This window comes from Cryptomeria japonica, chromosome 8, assembly GCF_030272615.1.
Source record: "Cryptomeria japonica chromosome 8, Sugi_1.0, whole genome shotgun sequence".
Classification (NCBI taxonomy): Eukaryota; Viridiplantae; Streptophyta; class Pinopsida; order Cupressales; family Cupressaceae; genus Cryptomeria; species Cryptomeria japonica.
The window spans coordinates 212,403,131-212,427,048 of NC_081412.1; the positions used below are offsets into that span (position 1 = coordinate 212,403,131).

Genomic DNA, 23,918 nt, shown 5'->3' on the forward strand with positions numbered 1-23,918 from the left:
TAAGGAACTGTTCCCATTGTGTGCTGTAATGAGATGATCATGAACTTTGATCCTACATTTCCTTTGCTCTTTGATTTTGACTCTTTTTCATCTTTCACCTTCCAAGAAAGCACTCGAGTTATTTCCTCACTTGAAAATATTTGTGTGCAGCGTGCAGTGTTTACAATAATATGATTCACAATGCTGCATTCTCAAGCGTACTCTAATATTCTTGTTATATCATTTCAAAAAATCTAGTTACATTTATCCATGATTTGGTCTTGATCTAAGATGTTGCACTTCTCTTGCTCTTAGATTTCGAATCTCTTTCATATTTCCTCTTTTAAAAAAATGCTGAAGTAATTTTCCTGACTTCAATGTATTTTTTAGCAGTGTTAACAATAAAATGATTCTCAATGCTGTATTCCTGAGATTTTAATATTCTTACTTTATCATCACAAACAAGCAATTTGTATTTATCAACGATTTGTGCTCCCCATACATATGTCTATACATTTTAATGAGATTCTAAGCACATTCAATTTAATTATTACATTATCAGTATACATGGCATTAAATGATACACTTTTTTCATCATCTGTAAATTGGCAAGCACAGTTTGTTTAACCAGACATTTAAGACGGGATTTTCAAAAAAAACAGGCATTTGAGAATATAGAAAATGCTGACACTAATTTGGAAAAACTAATCGGTCACAATATCAATACAATTTTACTCAGTTGAAAAGAATCACACTATGTGATGACTGTGCAGGCCGCTCATGAAAAAACAAGACTGGCATTGTAATATACAATACGCCTCATGCCTTTGGCAAGTGTTCAAAGTACTAATAACACTATCATCATATGTGTACTTTGGTTTATAAATAAGAAACCTTTCCTCTGTATCTATTTTACCTTAATTTTTTCCTGTAGGTGAAGACAGCTGCTAACCTCTCGGATATAACATCAACTGCTTGATTCTGAGAAGATGTTGTCAAGCTGACTTGATCTTTAAAATGGCTAAATGCTCATAAAATTTAAGGCTGTTTTGGTCATCTAGTAAAGCTGCCTGCTGCTTGACAGAATTGCAGGATAGCTATAAGGTTTTGAAGAAAAGAGCACAAAGAAACTTTCTAACCACTTATTTCTTGATCCCAAGTTCTTTTAGAGACTGCGGACCAACTAAAAATATCCGTCTTGGTGTTTGCCATCTGAATGCTACTACTCCTTTATAAGCAGTCCTTGGTACACCATCCTGCAGAAAGGATCCATAAGAAACTGAGTGATCTAAGGCACCTACATAAGCTATTCACATGACAGATTTTGAAAACACAAAGCAACATATGATGTGATTTTTGTTGAGTTCAACTATATTATCAGAATCATCTACCTTCCATTCTTCAAAGATCCCAAACTGCCGTGCAATTTCTTCAAAGTGTCCCTGATTTGAATATTCTATCAGCACGTCACCATCTATATTGTATGCCTTATGAACAACATCCTTCCCATATACAGGTGTTGCACTTGAAACAAGTTCGGCAAAATAATTTTTGTAGTTTTCCTGCATTCAGATAAACTCCTATGAGTGAATCAAGACACAAAACTATGTAATACTAAATTCTAAAAACGTTAAAATCTTTATAGCTTCTGTAGACATTTCTCACCTCCAATAGGTAGCTCAGATCTTTTGATTTCCAGTTCACCTTAACAAAATGCATATGCCAATTGCGATTAGTACCACAAATACAGATACCAGGATCACTTCTTTTTTGGACCAAAACTATAATATGCATGCAAAGGTGACTTCCAAGAATGCAGAAACATAAAAATAAGGTTTCATTTGTAAGCATAAGCATAAAGTTTCACCACTATCAATCACGGTGCCTTGTATAATACAACTATGTAGTCAGGCACTAGACAATAATTCCCTTTTCAATGAATGCATCCATAATATAAACAGCAAGAAAATGGATTCTCAAAACAAGGGAAAATATTGAAACATACAAGGACATCATTCAGCTTGATTGTCTCCAGATATTGTCTGAAGAACTGTCCCAAACTAGATCCCTGTCATTGGGCAGTTGCATAAAACAGTAATCAGCTCCGATAAATTTGGATTAGAACAGGAACAATAGAGATCAGCAATGGCTGTGCACAATCTTCATGAAACTGAAACAAAGAAGCACTGAACTAAACTGAAAGTATAAAGGCACAGCTAAATGGAAAGCTCAATTGCAAAGTCTTTAATATTGTAGAAAAATGCATTTTACGATCTAGGCTTCTAAAAGTAACAAATCAGAAACCTGCAATGCAGAAGTGACACATCAAAGAAGATGAGTTTTCTGGAAACTCAGTAATAGCCAAACTTAGGTGCATTTTCTTACTCATATACCAGTTCACGTCTTTAAACTTTGTGCCTTAAAGGGATCTCCCTTGGAAAAACTAATTGTTTTTTTGCATGCTTCATCTTTCAAAGTTATTGAATTTGAAAAAAAAAAATGCTAAAAGGACACTCCAGTAAATCGATCTCTTGCCTGAAGTACTCATTAGAATGATTAAAAATACTTCCAAAATTTTCTTTAATAATAGTTATGTTTTATATGACACAAATTATTCATTATATGTGCATTATTACACAAGCCAATTTCATTCTTTCTAGATTATGGTTAACTATCTACATTCCACAGCGTTTCAGGGATGGGAGCAAGGGTACGGCAGGGGATGCATTTCCGGGACGTCCACTAGGCGGCCATTTTTAGGGGATGACAGGGGACGTCAATATATATATATATATATATATATAGAGAGAGAGAGAGAGAGAGAGAGAGAGATGTCAATAACTGATAATAATATCATTATGTAAATAAATCATGGGAGCAGTAGTATAACAGCATAATCAATTTCAATAGCGCATTATATCAGCAGTCTCAAACATCAAAAAATCATGGTCTATCAATATCCAAAAGTCTCAACCATGTATCTAGAAGTCTCAAACATCAAAATACAACAATCTATGAAACTAAGACTCATTCGGGCTATCAATAACCAAAGACTCAAAACCATCTGAGTCACAATCACCCTCTCACAAAAGTGGATCATCCAATGGTAGCCCGACCAGTCCTGGTTGCTGGGTTAGTGTTTTGTTTTGGTTTTAACTCTTTATATCATTTCAGGGTTCCTTTGTGGTTTTAAAAAAAACATTATTTTTTTTGTATTTGTAAGACTGGAATCAGTCCTAGCCACAAGGGATGGCTAGCCATCTTGGGGATGGGAGGATGGCAAGAAGACGGCTCCTTGCCATCCCCAAATGGTTGGGGACGCAGAGACGTTGAGTTCCGAAGCACATCCCTTGTAAGCTAGTTAAATATGATGTTTGTAATTTCATTCCAAGCATTATTACTTATTCTGGTGGAAGATATAACATAGGACAAGGACAATGATTTATATTGTCTTCCAACGACAAAGGAATTGACTATGATTCCTCTCTTGTTTATTATTGTTTAGGACATTGTATGTTACTATGTATAGAACTTTGAATTTTGGGTATTTTTGGTCTGTTCTCACTAGTAACCCTGGAGCTCCATTCATGTCCTCCCTTTTTGCAAGGTTTAAGAAGTCCTTGGATCCCCATTACATTTAGCATCACTGAAGGGCACAGATGATACAGCGAATTGGATCAAGCCACTTAAATTACTAAATCGTACTTTGGAATATCCCCCGTCCTATAATGACTGAGAACAAGGAATAATTTGCTGTCCAAACTGCGTGTTATGATGTTCTGGAAAATTGCGTGTTATGCTGTTTGCTGTCTCAGAAGTTTGCAGACTTATTCAAGAGATTTGAACCATACATTCGCACCAACAAATGACTATCAACAACTTCTAATTGATAGAATAACCACCTAGGATGATTATGAACTAATGCAAGACGTGTTTGGACACAAACATATATTAACAGCTAGCTGACATTTCATCATACATTTCATCATACAATTGTGTCATGTAATCTTCAGACACACACATAATTGGAATGCAACCTTGTTTTCCTTTATTGCAATAGATGATGATCAGATAACACATACAAATAACTTCAACAATGACTGGACACTTATCAACTAATACTCAGAATTTCTGAGGTTACATGGCAGCCAACATGAAATTACAAAGAGAATAATGCCAAAAGAAACCTGATATAGTTATCGTGTCTTGTGCTATAAGTAGAAAGCAATGTTCTGATTTTTAGAGCCTCTTATTTGCCAAATCGAACTGACTCCCAAAATCGCCCCTGCTGCTGACATGGGGTCTGAGAATAAATAATTTGGAATGCTAAACCCCTCTCCACTATGCCAAATGAATTGCTATTCTCCCTCAAGAAGATCACCAATATCAAATGTAATAATCGATGCCACAGTGAGAGTCAATGAACAAAATTCTAAAATAATTCAGACTGATACAATTTGCTTCAGAAATTAATTGGGCATTGATCTTCACTCAAAACTTTCCCAAACTGCTCCTAGAAGAATCGCCCTTGTCCCTAGATAATATCGCTGTCCTCCAATGCAAATTAGGATGCTTCAATGCTGATATAGAAATAAAATCGTGGGTTTCTATTAATCTGATACGATTTGACTCAGACCTGTAATGGATGCCGAATTCTGATTATATCCCCTTCAACCACCACTACAAGGAATCGCATTAAGCTTCCAAAGATGAATAACTCCACTAATTGATCCTTGTATGCTCCAATGAAGATATTATGTGCAGATTGATGGTAGATAAGTTGAAGCCGATTTGATATCAGACCTGCCAATCAGCCAATCTTCACACAATTATACCTCTAATCAACAACTAATGGAATCGCCTCCTTATGTTCAATGAAGGTCAATGCAAAATGGGCACTTAATCTGAATTTCTGAAGATACCATGAGTACCCATCCACCATGAAATCTTTAGAAAATCAATATGCTCAATATGGAAGATTGAGTATCTCTCTCAGCTGCAACCTCTCGGAAGGTCTTCCACTCCCTCAGCTATGCAATCTATGGGAGTTTTCGTTCCCAAAGACCCAAGTCTGCAGACACCTCTCGGTTCTACAAAACCCAATCAATTATCAAATCCAATTCCAAATCTGCTTTGAAGCTTCATCTTGATCTCCTTAAATACTTTTTAATCCCAACGTCCAAAAGCTTCTAGAAGTGACTTTATGAAATAATATTTGAATTGTCACTTTATTAAATTAATTAAATATAAAGTCATCTTTAATTTTTAATTTATTTGATAACTTAATAAATAATTAACTTAGTATTATTAATTAAAATAATTAATCAAGCTATCCATAAAATATATCAATAATTTGGACAACCGAATTAATTAAATTAATTAATTAGTTTCTCTCCAAAAATGGGGACATTACAAACTTCCAACATAGAAAAGATAGAACTGCAATGAAGATCCATAGCAGTTAGGTGTTAGCCGTATTTAAGAAGTCCTGCATTCCTGTCCTCCCTTTCTGCAGGGTTTAAGAAGTCCATGGATCCCCATTACATTCAGCACCACTAAAAGGCACAGATGATATAGCAAGTTGGATCAAGCCACTTACATTACTGAATCAAACTTCCATGTAGTGTCCCCACTTTGAAATATAATTAATAATAAATAATAATAATAATAAAATTAAAATACAAAAGAATAAAAATAATATTTAAATTAAAATATAAAAGAATATAATCAAATATAATTAAAATTTAATTAAGTTAATGAATGGTCAAAAGACATAAAATGAAAAGTTGTGACTCTATCAAATATAAGATATAAAAGGGGAAAGAGAACCTCATTTGAGCGAGAGGAGAGAGAAAGGAAGAAGGAAGGGAGCATTTAAATCGAGGAAAGATTAATGGAAGAAGAATAGGGAATGGGAAGTAGATAAGGAAGTGGCTGCACTCTTTCAAAAGGGTTCTAATTGTGAAGGGTTGTGCCTCTTGCCAAAAGGCATACATGATGAAGAGGTGTGACCTCACATTGGGAGATATGAAGGGAAGAAGGTTCATTTGAGGAATGGATCCAAGCGAGATCAGTTTGGAGAATAATATATTAGTCTCCAAGGCAGCAATGAAAAGTGGTGACTCAATTCTTATGAATGGTGGTGCATCAATCCCTATGAAAGATGGTGACTCTTTCATCAAAAAAGTATAAAGGAAAGATCATTTGACTCAGCATAGGTAAGAACAAGAGAGCAGATCAAAATATGCAGGATCTATCTTGTTCCACAATGAGTAAAAGATATCGCTAACTCCAATTCTCTACATGAAACTCTATGCACTAATACAAAACCCACATCTATGTATTTAGCACCACGAATATTGAACAATAGTAATAATATGATTTCTAATTTTGCAACAATAAATCATGATAAGGTAAGGAAGGGAGTGCTAGGAGAGGGAATGATTATGGATCCCTTGCTAGGTACACCACTCCATGAGAATGGTTAAGGACCACATGGGGCCAAGGGGGGGCAGAGTTTCCTCTCTTGGGCCTAGGGTCGAGGGTCATTTTAAGGACACCCTATTGCAGTCTCCCCTACGAACCCTGTATTGATCAATTGTTGAGGGGCACTAGAGGGGATCCTTAATCATAAGAGGAGATAAGGATGGCATGATAGAGAGGAATGGCGTGCAGGCCTCACTAGGTACACCACCTCATGAGAATGGTTAAGGACCACATGAGGCCAAGGGGGATGGAGCTTCTGCCCTTGGGCTTAGGGTAGGGGATATTTAGGACACCTTATCATGTCTCCCATCTCAGTGGTTGAACCCCCACACAATCGTTTAGATTTGTTATATGTTATAAATATAAATTTTCCCTAACCCTAGAAATGGATGTATCTCATGAATTATATCTACATTATAGGTTTCCAAAACAGACTTGTCTTATTCTTGGGTGAGAATTATGTCTCTAACTATATTACATTCTATGTCTCATTTGGATTTGTGAATTTAGGGCAAAATATTAAGTGATACAGAAAAGGGACGTTACATTCCAACACAGAAAAGACAGAATTACAATTGGCAACTACAATGAAGATTCATGGTCGTTAGGTGTTAGCCATATTTACGAAGTCCACCATTCTTGTCCTCCCTTTTTGCATGGTTTAAGAAGTCCTTGGATTCCCATTAAATTCAGAGTCACTGAGGGGCACAGATGATATAGCAAGTTGGATCAAGCCACTTAAATTACTGAATCAAACTTCCAACACAGAAAAGACAGAACTACAACTAGCAACTACAATGAAGATCCATAGTACTTAGGTGTTAGCCATATTTCATCTTCTAACTCCAAAGGCTTAATAGGACAGTTGAAATCATAGTTGGCAAACTCGAACTCGGCAAGCCCAAAAAAATAAAACTCAGCAACTTCAAAAATTGTTTAAATTTCATTAGAAACACAATTTTTTTGTAAAATTCAATGACAAGATGTTTCCGATGAGTCCATAAATGAGTACAAAAACGTTTTCTATCAAATTTGATTGATTTGAATGCAAATTGGGTACAAAATTGCATCCTCATGTGGTATCCTGATATAATAGTTAGCTGACAACTATTATGAATTTATGATGATTGCCCTTGAAGTTTGAACACCATCATGATTCATCATAATTCACAAATTGCATATTACAACATTCTACATCTTCTTCTTCCCTAGTCTAGTGAAAACTTTGGGAGAGATTCTAAATTTCTAATAATTACATTTAAATCTTTGATACTGATATTATGATATTTCATTATTGATCAATGATATTACGATAGTGATAAAATTAGTTGTCTAAGTTCTCAATTCTGATCTCCACTCCCCAACCCCCTCATTGTAATCAAATTTCTTATATGACAAGAAATCCAAATAACTAGTGGGGGCTTGGGAGTAGACACCCCGATGGATTTGAGGCTGTGATGGCAAGCTGCACAAGGTGTTAGATTTGAGAAAAACCCAACGATAGAAGGGGTGTGGGGAAACAAAACATTCCCCCACAGGCCAAAAGTGGGGGTTTGGGGGCTATGCCCCCAAAATAAAAAAAATCAGATAATTTTTTGATGCATCTAGGCCTTTTTTTATGCAGCCGAGTTTTTGCTGCAGACTTACGAAGTTTTTGTGAAAAAAAAACTCATAAGTTTTCCATGACTCGCCAAGTTTTCACTAAGTCTTCCATCTATAGTTGGAATACATATCCTATTATTGCTGAATAGGATTACAATAATGCATGCAAAAATCTCTATTGTATGTCTTGTTAATATATGTTTATGATTATGCAACATGATCTGTAATAAAACAACTGGTTAAATAGTCAAACGATTTTATATATATATGTAAGGGTAAAATGCAGCTGTACTGAACCTGGGGAAAAAAATAAACAAACTGCCAAAGCCAACCCCAACCCCGATCCCAAACCCGAACCAGCAACATAGCAATTACAAAAATGCTTCGATCTGCTGTACAAAATACTGTTCAAATTTGCACCTAAAAGAAACATGTTGACAGAATTTGATGGCATTCATTCATCAAAACCAAAGCTACCACAATGCCTCCTACAAATGTTCAACTATTAGCAGACAAATCATTCAAAATAAAGGCCGACCTTGCCAAACACTTGTGGAAAGTAGAAGCCAGTAAGAGCTCATCATGTTACATGTAAATTCTAGTTGAAAGAGGCAGCTGGATTTCATCTCTGTAAAAGAAATTAGAAGCACACTTACATGCTCCCCAAAATTATATGTTCTGCACACTTCCGGACGAATAAATTGTCGACCCTTACGTACTTCCTTTAGTCTTATCCAATCATCCCAATAAGTTTAATTACGTCAAGTATACAAAAGAGTGATGGATCAAATGGAAATATTTCAGTAATATACAAGTTAATGTTCAATAAACAAATAGAACAAAAAAAGGATATGCTTTTGGCCATTTTGGAGCCAGCTCATCCCACAACTGCTTGGTCAGCATCCATCCCAATCCAGGGAAGAAGTCTGAACGATAAAGTGTGTCTACAACCCAGTGTCAAGTGATCACTATTTAATCTTCTGTGCATATTAACATTTAATAATTGAAATTTGAAATGAAAGAAATGTAAATATCCCAGGGCTCTCACCAGAATCTTGAACGAACTGCTTTTGCCCATTGTCATTCCAAGATGAAACTGCCATTAGGGTGCTTTTACAAAAACAAATAATGTCAAATCTAGCACAAAAACATAAATATCAAGGAAAATAAATAAATAAATTTTCAATATTGAAAACTGAAAATAAAGTGCATCATAGGCATCTCCACTTTTCATTTGAGAACATACTTGTCTTTTTCAAGTAACGATGCAGCAACTTCAAAATACTCAAAGAAGTCAGGAGAAATCTCCATGTCATCTGCCTTCCAAAAAGAATAGTGACTCAGTATAATAAATTAGAGCCACATGCAGAGAAATGTAACTTTGAAGTTAAATGTGAATCATAGTTCAGATAATAGCTGCACCTTCTAAGATAATCACCCGTGCAAAATTATGTTCAGTAAAAAGTTTACTGAGCGCCCATTTATAATGATCTGAAGAAAATGTCAATAATTAAATATCAGTAAACATCTAAGAAATGCTAGCCAAGTCTGAAGATACACTGAATAAAATCCATACTTGCTATTTTGTAGTAAGCAATCAACTCTCCAGGTCTTTCTGTTTTTAGTGGTTCAAAATCCAAGTGCTGCAACCAGACAGCCAATAAGAGAGTTGTAAAGAATAAAAAATAAACCACCTTGACGTAAACACTGAATCTGAGACAAAACATGTGGTTAGCATGGCAGATAATTCAAGAAAAAATTCAATTATAAACAGCTTACAAGGAAGCCTCTATACGAAAAACATAGACCATTCTACAACCAATCCGCACATCCCAAGAAATAATACAATAAAAAGACAAGGAACAACCCATTAGATGTTGTCCTAACATCGCATTATCATCAATTTGGCAAAACGTTACGATGACACTTCTAATTATTTTACACCCATACAAATACTATTCTACCATACACAAACACCAGATAATTAAAAAATAAGAAAAACCTTCTCAAAATCTTAACTTGCAGAAAAAAATATAGGCACAGAAAATTGATATCTGCCGTCAATACAAAATAATAAATACCAACTTATACAAGTATAGCCATTCATAAACACGCTTATCTTATAATTCTTCTAACAAAGAAAATTGACAGTTTTAACCACATTAATAAACACAAAAGAAATTAAGGCATATCATTGTGCACAATTAAACTAAACACAAACTTTCTTTTAATAAAGTACAAATGTTCACATTAAAAAATGTTCAATACAAAAGATCAAGGCCTAACCTTCCACGCCTGAAGGACAAGAAAGTTAGAAATACAAAAACGCAGCACTAAAAGCAAAAAACAGGGAGCTACAAACACTGGAACTGAAAACACCATTTATTTTCCATGCTGTAAGAAAACCCTAGGACTGATAATTCTGATATCCAGCAAACAGTAGAAAGTTAAGGGAAGGATGGAAGCAGGGAAGCTAGGCAATGGAACAAGGAAGAAGTACGAAAACCTATCTCTGTTCAAGTCAGCCCTAAGTTGAATAAAGAAAATTGTAAACTTATTTCTGTTAAGTCAGCCCTAAGTTGCATAAGCCTATATTAAAAAGAAAAGAAAAAACAATAATATTCATAATTTGCATTTAAAAAATACTCATAAATTCATAATTCAATGATTTCGTAAAATGTCAATACAAAATGAAAATGAAAATCAATATTCAATAATCTTCATGCTCTTATTGAGAGCATCAAAGTCAACAATTGGTTCAGTTTTATTTGAACCACGATTAGCTACATAGCCATTTCCACTAGCTACATCATATGCAGAGGTTGTCTATCTATAGAGACTTCAGCAAGCTATGCAGCAATAGCATCTAAATTGGCACAATCAAGAGTTAGATTACAATTCCTCATCACCCCCTCATTGTAATCAAGTTTCTTATGTGAAAAGAGATGTAATGTCCCTTTTTTGGCGGCAATGCAATTATTAATTTATTCAGCAAATTAATTAATAATTATGATTTATTGGAGGAAAATAAATTAAAAGTATTAATAAGTCAGTTTATGACTTAATTACAAAATTAAAAGAATCAGTTGCCGGAAAGTATAATTAAAAGGGGTTTGGAGTGCAAAGGAAATCATTCGGGAATTTTTGTAATTGAAGAATATTGGAGAGCTTTTTGCTTTCAGAAAAGAGAACTTGAGGACAAAAACCATCTGGTCTCATAGTGGATTGGACAGAACCCAATCACACTTCTGGGTGGCTTCATTTCATAATTCACAGTTGGATTTCAATGGTTAAATTTGTAAAGTCTCCCAAGAAGACAAATTTCTGAGGTATTCGTTACTTTTTTGAAATAAAATTAGAGGTATTACTGTAATTCTCATAAATAAGAGTTATTCTCAGAGTATATTTTAATATTCAAAAATACTACCCTGATAGATTATGGCCTATTTTATTATAAGATGATTTTCAATGGCTAACATTCTATTCTGGAGGAAGCTATTTAAGTCGATAAGGATTTATTGGAGCGGTTGATATATCCTGGACGAAACATGATAAATATATGGAAAGGAAATATTATTGGGAGCCGATACCTTACTATGCTTGGAGTGACAGTATCTTGAGAAAGAAACGGCAAACTCTTCTATTAACTGAATGCCTTTCCTCCTCACAAGAAAATCTGAAGATTATTCCCTGGGGTGGAACATATGCGTGGAATAAGGTTTCCATCTTCTTATATGGAGCTTGTATATTAATCGAGGGATTATACCAATGTTTTAGCAAAGGCTCTTGATATTAAAGCGATTGAAATAAAGTTTTATACAGCGATTATAGGCTTATGTTCTGAATATCATTGGAATCATCTGAATCGCATCCCTTGCCCAGACTGAATCAAATCCCCTGCCTGGAGCACCGCTTCATATTTTGGATCCTTTAAAAGCCGTGAAGATTATTTGCGATCATGTTTTCTGAGTCATTCGGAATTTGGCAATTAAGAATTATTAAGGGACAATGGTATTGGCAGACATTGATAAATATGAATCGGGCTCTAAATTCCTATTCATTTGCAACGTGGTCTCATATACTCTGACTCATGGTGTGAGGATTCACTTATTTGTGGTGCTTTTGGAAGACTTGGTAAACTTGGGTTTCTGGAGTATGGAAGACTTGGGAAACTTGGGTTTCCGGGGTTGCCTCCCGACAAGACAGCACTTCACATTTCATGATTCCATTGTTTTTTCCTTGATCAACTGGGGTAGCGCTGGTCCATGGAACATATCTTTGATCAGTTCTCACTGATGGACCAAGGGTGTCATAAAAATGATCATATCCAGTTAGATTATTATTGTTAAAACAGGTTCACTACTTCTAGGGCATATTATAATTGAACATTAATAAACATGAATATTAATAATAAGCATTAATAATCAATGATATTAATAATAACAAGGGTGTTAATAATAAACACTAATAAACTAGGATATCAATCAATAAATTGTGGGTAAATTTATTGTAAATAATACAATAATCTTTTGATCAAATGGGACTAATTGAAGCAATGAATACTATAAATGAACATAATATGAGGGACATCACAGAGCACCCAAACTCCCTCCTTGGGTGCAAATCCCAAGGCAGTGAGAATTTTCCTGCAGGAGGAAATTCTTCCTTCACCTCCAAAATGCACCCAAGCAGGCTCCTGGGGCACAAATCACTGGCAATGGAGGATTATTCCAAAAACGCAAAATTCCTCCTTCACCTCCAAAATGTGCCCAGGTAGGCTCCTGGGGCGCAAATTTCCAACTACGGAGGATTATTCTTCACATGCAAAATTCCTCATCCAGGGGCAGAACGTGCCCATGTAGGCAAATAGTTTTGGAATTTGAGAAAAAAAGGTTGTGTTGGAATTTTTTCTCCTGAGGACCTCAGGCAAGATAGAATTCTTGGAAAATGGAAAAAATGGTTAAGTGTCAGAAAATTCCTCCTTCAAGACAATACAAGCCCAAGCATTCACACGACATGAAATGGCAGAACTTCACGACGAAAGGAATTTTTCCTCCACCAGGATTGATATGCGCTCAAGAAATTCCTCCTCCACCTCAAGATTGCACCCACCTCCATAAGAGGAAAAGAATAAAATCATGAAATTTTTCTAAGGAAATCCTCCCGAATATATCATATACGCCCAAGATAGAAAGAATCTTGTAAAAGACAAGTTGGTAACATGCAAAATGGAATATTCCACATTAATGAAGCATAACTCAAGGCATTATGGAAGTTCCCATTTTGAAGTCAAGTATGACGAGCATGGTCCACCAGAATGACAAGCTGTATCTTTCTCATTAAGGAAACATGAAGTGTGATTGGAATAAATTAATGTAAATGCTAAAATTATCTCATTACCAACTTAGCAACTTGGTGGACGGTTCATATTTAAACAAGGTTTTAAACTTCATTCTTCACATCACATTTTTGGAGAAATTGAAGCAAGTGCAAAAGTGAAGAGCAGCTATGGCGTGATTTTTATCCGAAAGTTCTTATTTTCAAAAGTTCTATTTATTCCAAGTTTGGAATTGGCAATGTGGAATTCTTCCCTTGGTGGATTTCCAAAATTTCTTTTTATCCAGAATTTAATGTTAATTATTTTATTTTGCAAGAATGGCGGAGTCAAGCAAGGTGGCAAACACTTCCAAATAGGCACAGATCAAGAATGAACAGAGAGGATTCCTCCCGAAGACAAATTATTTCAAAATGGAGAGAAGTCAATAATACCAACTTGAGAACATTCAAGTTGGGATAATTCAGAAGGAGAATATTTGGTTAGGATGAACATCCTCCATCAACCACCGCCAAGAAGATAGTCATAAGCAGAATTGTAGCAATTATCGGCTTCTTTCCTACCACCCAGTGCCCAGAGCTAATCATGGAATGTGCAAAATACTACGATGTTGAGAGAAGAGCGATTTTGGCACCTGATGGTAGGCTCTTGGCAAATCTTACTATTGAAGCAATTGGTGAAGCTTTTGGAATCCCCGCATTCCAATCCATGATGTACAAGACCAAGGAAAGAGTGACTTTGATTTATGATTCTAGCATAGAAAGATGTGCAAGAATTGTCAACGGAAATGGATGCAAAAGTTGAAGCCTCACATTTCAAAGATGTCCAAGCAGCTCACTGGCATGGGACTTCAAGCAGGAATATGGTGATCTTGTGTTGATGACGAGTCGGGTTATGGGATGTCCACAGGCTTACATCTTCGAGTCTTGGATGTTTTACTTCATTAAGGAAGTAATGGATGCCATAAAGGTGATAGACTGGTCGAGAATAATTAGCAACAACCTGGATGAGCAGCTGAGGAATTTGAAGCAATCCCAATCCTTCTACAAGCTCGTATTGTCTACATGTTTTCTAGAATGGGCAAGTTTAGCAGGTTATCAGGCAAAGGACCCATGGATGTGGTCCAAGACAGCTGAAAGTCTATGAGTGTTATCCACAATTGCACTTGTATGACACTACTTCTTTCAAGAAAGCTAGCGAAACCTTCACCATGCATATAGTCAGATCTTTACAAGGAGGTGTTCACACAAGGTTGTCACAAGAAGCGAGGAAATTGGTAAAGAAGTATGGCCCCTAGTACATTCAGTTTCCAAAATTTACTTATATCAGGGTCCAAGGATTCCCTGCCCAGCCCTATAGACTCTCAAAATATCCAACAAATAAGATGGTGTTGTTGGAAGTAACTAGACAGCTGACTACCTATGACAAGATTCAGAAGAAGAAGATTGGGATCGAATTTCCAATTGTCATAGGAGATTATGATGAAATGTGTCCATCATTGGCAACAGCGAAGAAGTCAGCAGATGAACTGGTATTCTACCACCTCGCACCTCACACTGTAAGGACGTTTTTTGATCCGTATGAGAAAATAAGGATGGTAGTTGGCGTAAAGCACAGGCACAAGATGCAGCTAGAGGATTATTGGGCTAATGCCAATGATGACTATGAGATGAGAAAAAGAATGTTCTCCAGGTTGCCTCTTAAGTTGATAAGAATATGTGAAATCCAAGTGTCAACCCAGATAGAAGAAGATGTGAATATCGTTCACCTAGATTATGAAAAGGAAAATGTCGAACCAGATAGAAGAATATGTGAAATCAACCAATTCAAACACCTAACTGGTCAGAACCAGAAATTGATGATTTGGATATCTGTTGTGACCATTTCACACATCGCCCCATCAAAATGGGGACCCCCTCTTCTTTTTTATAGGTCCTGCTTTCTCTTAGCATAGTTTTCCCTACTTGCTAGGTGTTTTGAGTGAGTTAGTGGTCGCCTAGGCTGGGTAGATTAGGGTTTCCCTCGCAAAACTTACCTAGGGTCCCTTTCAAAGCCAAATTTGACCTGGGCTTGGGAAAGTAAGTTGTTTTATGCCTAGAGCTCTGATGTAATTTTAAGGGGGATCTTGCCTTTGAGAGATGGAAAATGTATATATTTTGCAAAGGGGTCGTGTAGTTTGAGTCAGGATGGGTCAAGGTTGTAAATTTTTGGGCCAGAGTCTTGTTTTCTGTCAAGTCAAAGTCAACTGAGTGAAATCGGTAATCAAAGTATAGGCTCAAAAGGCGAATGCTAGCATGAGCAAGCTTGGAGAGATATGATTGTAAGGAGTTGGCTTGGAAATTCGAAGAAAAGGTTAAGGATGTGAGCTAAAACTCAAATTTCGCTCCTGACCCTTCCAAAGGGTCTAGAGCGAAATTTCCCAAAGACATGAGATTTCACCTAAGTCATTGAATGGTTGGTTTGATTTGTGAGACTATGGAAGGAAGTGCATCAAAGGTTGAGTCTAAGGCGAAGTCAAAGCAATTTCAAGATGAATCAAGCCTAGAATGGGAATTTCGCTCTTGACCCTTCCAAAGGGTCCAGAGCGAATTCCTCCATAAGACACTCTACCTTGCCCAAATCTATGAACCAATCCATGTCCCGAGCAGTGTTGAGGGCAAAGCACTTATTTGAATGAGGAACTGTTAGAGGTGAAGTCAAGATTGAAGCCTAAGGGTGAATTTCACTCCTGACTCTTCCAAAGGGTCCAGAGCGAAATTCTTATATGACCTTATTTACTCACTAAACCTTGAAGTAAACGTCGGCTTGAGAGAAAATTCACTTGATCATGATGGAGGAAGGTTTGAGAAGTTAGATCCAAGGCAAAAACAGGAGGAAAAAAGTAAGAAATGAGCTCAAGGATGAATTTCGCTCCTGACCCTTCCAAAGGGTCCAGAGCAAAATTCCCATATCCTCTATTTTGCTCCTTGATATGACCAAATTTTTTGACTTCTAAGGCATGGTTGGGAAGATTTTGATGTGTACTTGCCTTTGAAAGGTAGTTTGAGGCAATGGAGTGGTAAAAATCAACCTAAAACAAGAATTTCACTCCCGACCCTTCCAAAGGGTCCAAAGCAAAATCCTCAACTTGACCCTCTATTTTGCCTAATGCATCAAAGTGACCTTGTTTTGAACTAAGTGGATGGCAAATTGACTTGATTATGGTGAGGAGCAATAGGTTTGATCAAGTTTGAAGTAAATTGAGGAGAGAAGAAGTGTGAAATCAACCTAAAACTTGAATTTCGCTCCTGACCCTTCCAAAGGGTCCAAAGCGAAATTCTCCATAGACACTATTTTCTTCCTTGTTTAGACCAACATCTTTGTTCCTTGGACAAAGTGGGGGTAGATTGATATACTCTTGCCATAGGAAGTGATTGAGAGTGAAGAAGATGAAGGATTTTGTCCAAAAGTATGAATTTCGCTCTTGACCCTTCCAAAGGGTCCAGAGCGAAATTCCTCAAACCACCTATTTTCTCCTTGGGTGAGGTCAAAGCCTTGGTTCCTTTGGCATAGATGAAAGTGGAGTGATGTATATTTACCTTGCAATGTGGATTGGAGTTCAAGAAATGAAGGATCAAGCCTAGAATATGAATTTTGCTCCTGACCCTTCCAAAGGGTCTAGAGCGAAATCCTCAAAACCTTCCCTTTTCTCCCAATTTTGTGTTGAGCCAAGCATTGATTAGGATGAATTAAACTTGAAGATGTCCATAGGCATGTATTTGAATGGGTTGTGAGTCCAAAAAGTAAGGATTTTGAGCTAAAGAATGAATTTCGCTCCTAACCCTTCCAAAGGGTCCAGAGCGAAATTCTAAATAGGTCCTGTCCTTGGCCATGGTCTGGAGCAAATTTCTCCTTTCAAGCCTTCTTGAGGGTCAAACAAGTATTACCTTCATGAGAGGGGGATCCAAAGGTGAGAATCAAGGGAAAATGAAGTAAGAAGGATAGAGCTAAGTGAAAGAAAACAAGCAAAGTGTGAATTTCGCTCCTGACCCTTCCAAAGGGTCCAGAGCGAAATTCTCAAAATCCTCTAATTTGCTCATGTTTGAAATCAAGATATGGATTCCTAGGCCTTGGTGGAAAGAAGACTAATATATTTTTGCCTTGAGAAGCCTTGAGATGCAATTTGGAACAAGGAAAAGGTGGATTGATGTCTTAATCATGAAAATCGCTCCTGGCCCTTCCAAAGGATCTAGGGCGAAATCCTTTGAAATCCCTATTTTTCACCTTGTGTGAGCTAGGAAGGCAAGTTGCAAGGTCATGATGGCAAGAGCATTGAAAGGTTAAAGATCAAGATTGTGAAATGATGGAAAGGTGGAGTAAATAGAGAAAAATGAAAGTCGCCCTTGACCCTTCCAAAGGGTCCAGAGCGAAATTTCTTGAAGAGAAATGTTTTGCTAGTTGAAATGTCCAATCAAGCCTCCTTAAGGATGGTTTAAGCCTTTTCCGCATCATGAACATTCTAATGATTATGAAGACTAAGTATGCCTTCATCAAATCTTGAAGAAACTTCAACTTCTCCTAGGTTTGCCTATGTCTCTTCCAAGGATTCACAAGCAAATTTCTTCAAGACACATTATTCCTCTCTTAAATCACTCATCAAACCTCATTTTTGAATAAATAATGCAAATTCACCTTGATTAAACACTTGTCAAATTGGCTAAGCTGGCCTATGAGCTTTAAAATTCAAAAAATTCACTCTTTGGTGCCCAAGTATATTTTTTGTTAAGCTTCAATAGTAAGTCAGCCAGCTTGGAGATGGATTTTTTTTTTTTAAATTATTTATTTAAGAGGTCGGCCTCTTGGGAAAAAGGTGAAAGCGCCCTATAAAGGAAAGTGGATTTTGCAATCATTATTCATTCATTCTTCCTGAGGCGAATTCAAGGAGCAGACTTGGAGAAGCGAATTCCAGCAGGTATAGGCAAATTTCTGATTTAGAAAGGCTGGTCAAGGTCTGAATCAGCAAGGGCAAACATGAGGTGCAGACCTGAAGCTTTTGAACTCCTTTGAACATCACTTGGAAAGAAGGAGAATCCAGCAGCAATCTCCCCTTTTACCCATCTTTTCAGATTGATAGCTAGAAATCAAGGATAAGGTATGTACAATCTGATTTTTTAAAGTGTATTGAAGATCTGATTCAAATTTCTATATCAATCTTTTTGAGGTTAATAATCTGGTGTGATTCATAGGTGATATCAATTTGAAAATTCATAATTTTAAGGGTTTATCATTTTATTTTCAAATTGAAGTTCAATTGTTTCTTTAAAAGATCTCAAATCACCTATCTAGGGTACTATACCTAAACCTAACTTAAGCCTTTTTGTAGGTAGCAAATGGCGGCCCCCAAGGCAAGTGGATCCGCTACCAGGCAAGCTCTCATTAAGAAGATCAAAAGTGTGACGACTTGGGGACAAGGATCGTATCCAAATGGAGCAATATTGGAGACACCAACTTAGGAAACTTCAATGTGAGGAAATTTCGAGAAGCACCCTACATAGGCAAGCCATCACCCGTAGCCAAGAAGATAAATGAGAGTGGGATCATCAAGGCCGCAGGCTTCCCTCCCACAGTCAGGTGTCATGAGCTGATGATCGAATGCACCAGGCACTATGATTCACATTCAAGGGCAATAGTAGCCAAAGATGGAGCTGTCCTCGCCTATCTTTCAAAAGGAGCTATAAGTGAAGCTTTTCATCTTCCAGAATAGAGAGATATGATCTACAAGAACTTAGAAGGAGCTAAGTCTATCTACGAAGATGACCCTGATACCTATCTGAACTTCATCAATAAGAATTGGTTACTCAAGAGTAGGCCTCGCTTGAATAAGATACCCAATACGCCTCACCGAATTGATTTCCAAGAGGATTTCAAAGACTTGATAACCATGCTCAATCAGATTGTAGGTGCCTCTCAAGCCTTCTTTTTCGACAAGTGGATGTTCTTCTTTATACAAGTGATCGTTCAAGGAAAAGGAGTGTTCAATTGGGCCAGAATTATTAGCAACAACCTAGATGTGCAATTGAGAAGGCTAGTCCCTACTAAGTCATTCCACATGAGTTCATATGTTATATATTCTTTAGCCAGATGTTTTGAATATGTAGGATTACCACACAAAGGAGTTGTTGGGAGAGGACCCGGAGAGATAAGAGTATGTGATTCTTATGCTCAATTGCATCATCCACCTAAGAATCACTACAAGCTAGTCAACGATACTTTCACAATGCATATCACCACGACATTACAAGGAGGGATCCACCATCGGCTATCTCTAGAAGCACAAGAACTCGTGAAGAAACATGGTGCATGGTTCATTCAATTTCCTAAATTCACTTACATCAAAATGCATGGATGTCCTTCACCTCCTTATATGTTGTCAAGGTATCCTATGGATAGAATAGTACTACTTGAGGTGACTAGACAGTTGGCAGCTTGTGCTAAGGCATCGAGACATAAGCATGGGAATGGTATCCCTATACCTATTTCACTTGGAAATTCAATTTAAGTATGTCCTAATTCTCAAGCAGCTGAAGATGCAAAAAAGGAACTATCTCTCTACTCATTCACATCTTATTCCTCGAGAGAAAATTTTGATCCTAATGGTCATATGGAAGAGACAATTGGGAAAAAGTATAGGCATGTGTTCCAAGTAGAGGACTTATGGGTGAATGTTTGGGATGATGTAGAGGTAAAAAGAAAGATGCACTCTCGATTGCCCTTAGATCTTATTAGGAAATGCAAAGTTTATAGAGTAGCAGATCAAGCACAAGACAGTGGCAGATATCTTCAATCTTCCTATGAGAGAGAAGACAAAGAAGTGAAGGAAGATTGGGATGAGCAAGAAGTAGCAGACTTAAGGGCATTAATGGATCCAGTCCTGAGTTGTACTCATAGATGGGTGGATGTCCAACATCAAAAGTTGAAGGAACAGAACATAGCTATGACATTCATCTTAGAAACAAGAACGGAAGAAGGAGAGGCTAGTGCAAGTGAGAACACTTCTCATTCTAAGGGATCAAAGAGAAAGGAGGGACCTGAAAAGAGAGAATCATCCAAGAAGAGACAAAAGGTGAATCTTGATCATCTCTTGAGTGCTTCTTCTAGACATGAAAAGGAGATAAGTCAAGGAGAGGATCAAAGAGAGAAGGTGTATGAGATAAATGAGTCCATGGAATCCACAGTACAAAATGACAAACAAGACAAAGGAAAGACACCTCAGCACTCATCGAATCAGTCTCTTCCTCTCCAAGTTGGTGCTAATGAGCAACAAGAAGAAAAGAATGATGATGAAGCAACGTTTCCTTTTAGAGCCGAGAGACCTTTGCCTGAGGAAATACAAGGGAAAAAAAATCTTCCATTCCAGATTGGCTTAGAGAAAGACTTACAAAGGTAGTTGTGGTTGAAGATGAAGAGCAAGTATTTGATCTGGAAAGTCTTCTAGGAAACTCTCAAGAGGAGATCGAAAGGAAGAAGGCTACAAAGATGTCAAAGGTAATTAGAGATGATGCAAGAGCCAAAAAGATACAGATAGCTACACCAACAGTTGACAAGTACGATGATGAGATTATGGTAGAGGAATATGATTTAGAGACATTTGACCTTGGTCCACTTACCTCAGAGCAAGCCATGGAAGATGCGACTGATTCAGTAAGGGCAGTTAATGATAAACTAAAGGAAGAAATGGAAAAGAATAAAAGGTTGGAAAAGGAGGTTAACGCTTGGAGGAATTATTTTACCCACCTTAACCAACCGTTAAGGCAACAGGATCTAGTAGGCTCGCTCTTGCAGGCACTCCCTCTTGAGTCAATAAATCAAGCAGAAAAGATGAAGAATTTGACCCAGCTCATGAAAACATGGATTGATGGATCCTACAAGGTGGCCATGGAATTTGTAGCAAGAATGATGAAGACAGTCCACAGAGCTATCCAAGTCCTTGAGATCATTCATAATCTAGTGGTGATTGTGGATGCGTTCACTCACACTAGAGACATTGTCATCCTGTATTGCAAGTGGTAAGAAGGACATCAAGACAGGTTTTAGCCCAAGAGAGGGTAATTGATGGTGGAAGCCATAATCTCCTACAATGGTCAACTTTGCTCCAAATGAAAGAAGTTCAATTCAAGGACATCAATAGTAGGTGCAGTCGAATTAAGGACACTATCCATCTTATTTAGGATAAGGTGTTTGATGTATTATGTGCAATCCTTGATAGAAGGATAGAGATTAAAACAGATGTGGACGTCCAAGAATTGGAGGACAGGATCAAGGTCATCTTTTGTAGAGAGGAAGACATAATCAAAGAAGAGAAGCCAGATCAGATGTATACTACTATGTTCCTGATTGAGAAGACAAAAGAGTTGGAACATGGATGGGAGATGACTCTTCTTTCGGCCTTTGATGAGGTCCTTCACTTGGAAGAGCGAACCTGCCTGAGATTCCCATTGCAGAGATTGAAGGGATTATGTCCAGATTCATTGAATATGCCAAAAAGGAACATGGGAAAGGGAACAAAATTCTAGATGAGAAGTTGTTATGAAATGATGTGGTGATTCAATTCCTATTGGACGATGTTTCCTCATTATTTCTACCAATTTTTATTGGCTATGTTATGATAATGCTTATCTGATTAGGGTTATTTTTTAGGCAAACCCTAATTAGGGTTTAGGTGTCAAAATCTCAGCCCTTGATCTTCTTTAAATCTGGGCCATTCATTGTATTTGAGAGTGCTATATAAGCCTCACTCAATTCATTTTTAAGAGTTAGAAAAGAGAGAAGAAGAATAAGATTGTTAGCAGCAGAGATAAAAGTAGTGAAGAGAGAAAGTTGAACAATTGTTGTTATATTTTGCTATGAGATCAATGAAATATTATAGTTATGGTGTTTTATTGCAATCTTTGTGGCTTTTTACATGGTTGTTCATCTTCTTGAATCGCTCTTATTGAAGATAGTATTTAGATGTTAGAGTTATATTGAGTGATAAATATTGTGGTTGATCTTTTAGTGAAGCTCATAGTCCAAACCACTAGCCTCTTACTAATTGTAAGTGTGCCCTGTGTGGTCAACTGGAGATATTGAAATTGTTTAGAGTTCAATCGTTATTTGAATACCAATATGTATCCAATTGATAGTATCTATGTTCATTAATGATTCGAAAATCATTGAATTCCCTTAGAAGATCGCACCAATTCCAGTAGAGTTGTTGTTCTTTGGCAATACTGAGATTGGTAGAGTTTCACCAAGATCGCTCTCCATTTAGTCATTCTTAGGCCTAGTTTAGCATAGCCCTGTTGAATCCCCTATCTTTTGCTTTGTTTGAAACATCGTTAGTATTAGGAAAATCCAATTCCTCATTGGTCAAGTAGTTACAAGATCCAGCTTTCACAGAAAGTACGTAGGACCCCTTGATGAAATAGCAAACACAATGAACACTGGTGCTTATCCACAAGTAGAGAACCTACATATTAGAACCTCGGAGTTGCTCTGATTGAACCTTAGGCGAAATCTTGAGCATTCGGAGAAGCTTTTCTCAAGAGAGGATAAGGTACCTTTGGGTATTTTATTCTGTGTTTGGTCGTGTACAAAAGACACATCAACAATATCTTAAGCAGGCCAGTTAAGAAATTCACAAGGCACTAGGTTGAACGTCACATCGCTAAGTTGAAGGCAACGAATGCATGCTTGACTTATAATTTGATGGGAAACTTGGAATCTCATGATGAGGCCACTTAAGGATCAACAAGAGCTCAGGCCCAAGAAGAAGTAGTTCCACAGGAAAGGATAGAACGTGGAAAGGAGAAAAGTGTTCCTTGGAATTCACAGGCAAGGAAAAGGAAGGAGGTTCAACGAGAGGAACCACAACATAATAGACCAAGCTTGGAGGAAGCGCAGTCACCTGATAGCTCTTCAAGTGTGCAAGAAGTCAACATCTTCACAGGGGAAGTAATGGGAAGTCAGACGCAGGAAGAGAACCAAGACATTTCACAAGTGCAAGATATTCTCAGGATCAGTGCCTCCCGAAGGCCTGTTCAGCAGAGGATTGAAGGACAAAAACTTCCTCCAAATACAAAACAACAGGTTCAGGTGTTGTTTTAGGGAAACAACAATAGGAGACTTAGGACCTGTTAACGGGTGTTTTGTGACCACATGAACACAAAATAAAGTTCCCAACAGTCACTCTATCCTCTTGTGATCAAAATCTCAAGAAGATCATACATTGATTCCAAGGTTCCAACTGCATACTAGCGACTTTATGATGGATATAGACTCGTTTTGGTTGATGTTGCTGGTAATCCAAGGGGACTTACGTACAATTAAGACTTAAACAAATTTAGAACCTCAAGGAGATTTTTTGTGAATGATTTGGCAATGAATAACTCTTCTTTTGGAACTTTTCAATAAGATAATGCAGAAAGTAAATAGGAAAGGGTTGAGAAATTCTAATCTAAATCTAGGAACTCAATAGATAGCAAAGACTTAGGCGAGA

The 23,918-nt window shown here is 37.1% G+C and overlaps 1 protein-coding gene across 1 annotated transcript in view; it reads right to left on the reverse strand.

The window, feature by feature from the left end:
* Positions 1-673: 673 nt before the first annotated feature.
* LOC131067823 (alpha-1,3-mannosyl-glycoprotein 2-beta-N-acetylglucosaminyltransferase) overlaps positions 674-23,918 on the reverse strand; it is a 127,172-nt gene continuing 103,927 nt past the window's right edge. The window contains exons 9-18 of the mRNA XM_059209559.1: positions 9,644-9,710; positions 9,490-9,558; positions 9,314-9,383; positions 9,116-9,177; positions 8,921-9,011; positions 8,724-8,817; positions 1,985-2,047; positions 1,645-1,683; positions 1,371-1,541; positions 674-1,235 (exon numbers count right to left, since the gene is read on the reverse strand). Of these exons, the coding sequence (XP_059065542.1) occupies positions 1,122-1,235; positions 1,371-1,541; positions 1,645-1,683; positions 1,985-2,047; positions 8,724-8,817; positions 8,921-9,011; positions 9,116-9,177; positions 9,314-9,383; positions 9,490-9,558; positions 9,644-9,710 (840 nt within the window). The 3' untranslated portion in view covers positions 674-1,121. The remainder of the gene's footprint in view (positions 1,236-1,370; positions 1,542-1,644; positions 1,684-1,984; positions 2,048-8,723; positions 8,818-8,920; positions 9,012-9,115; positions 9,178-9,313; positions 9,384-9,489; positions 9,559-9,643; positions 9,711-23,918) is intronic.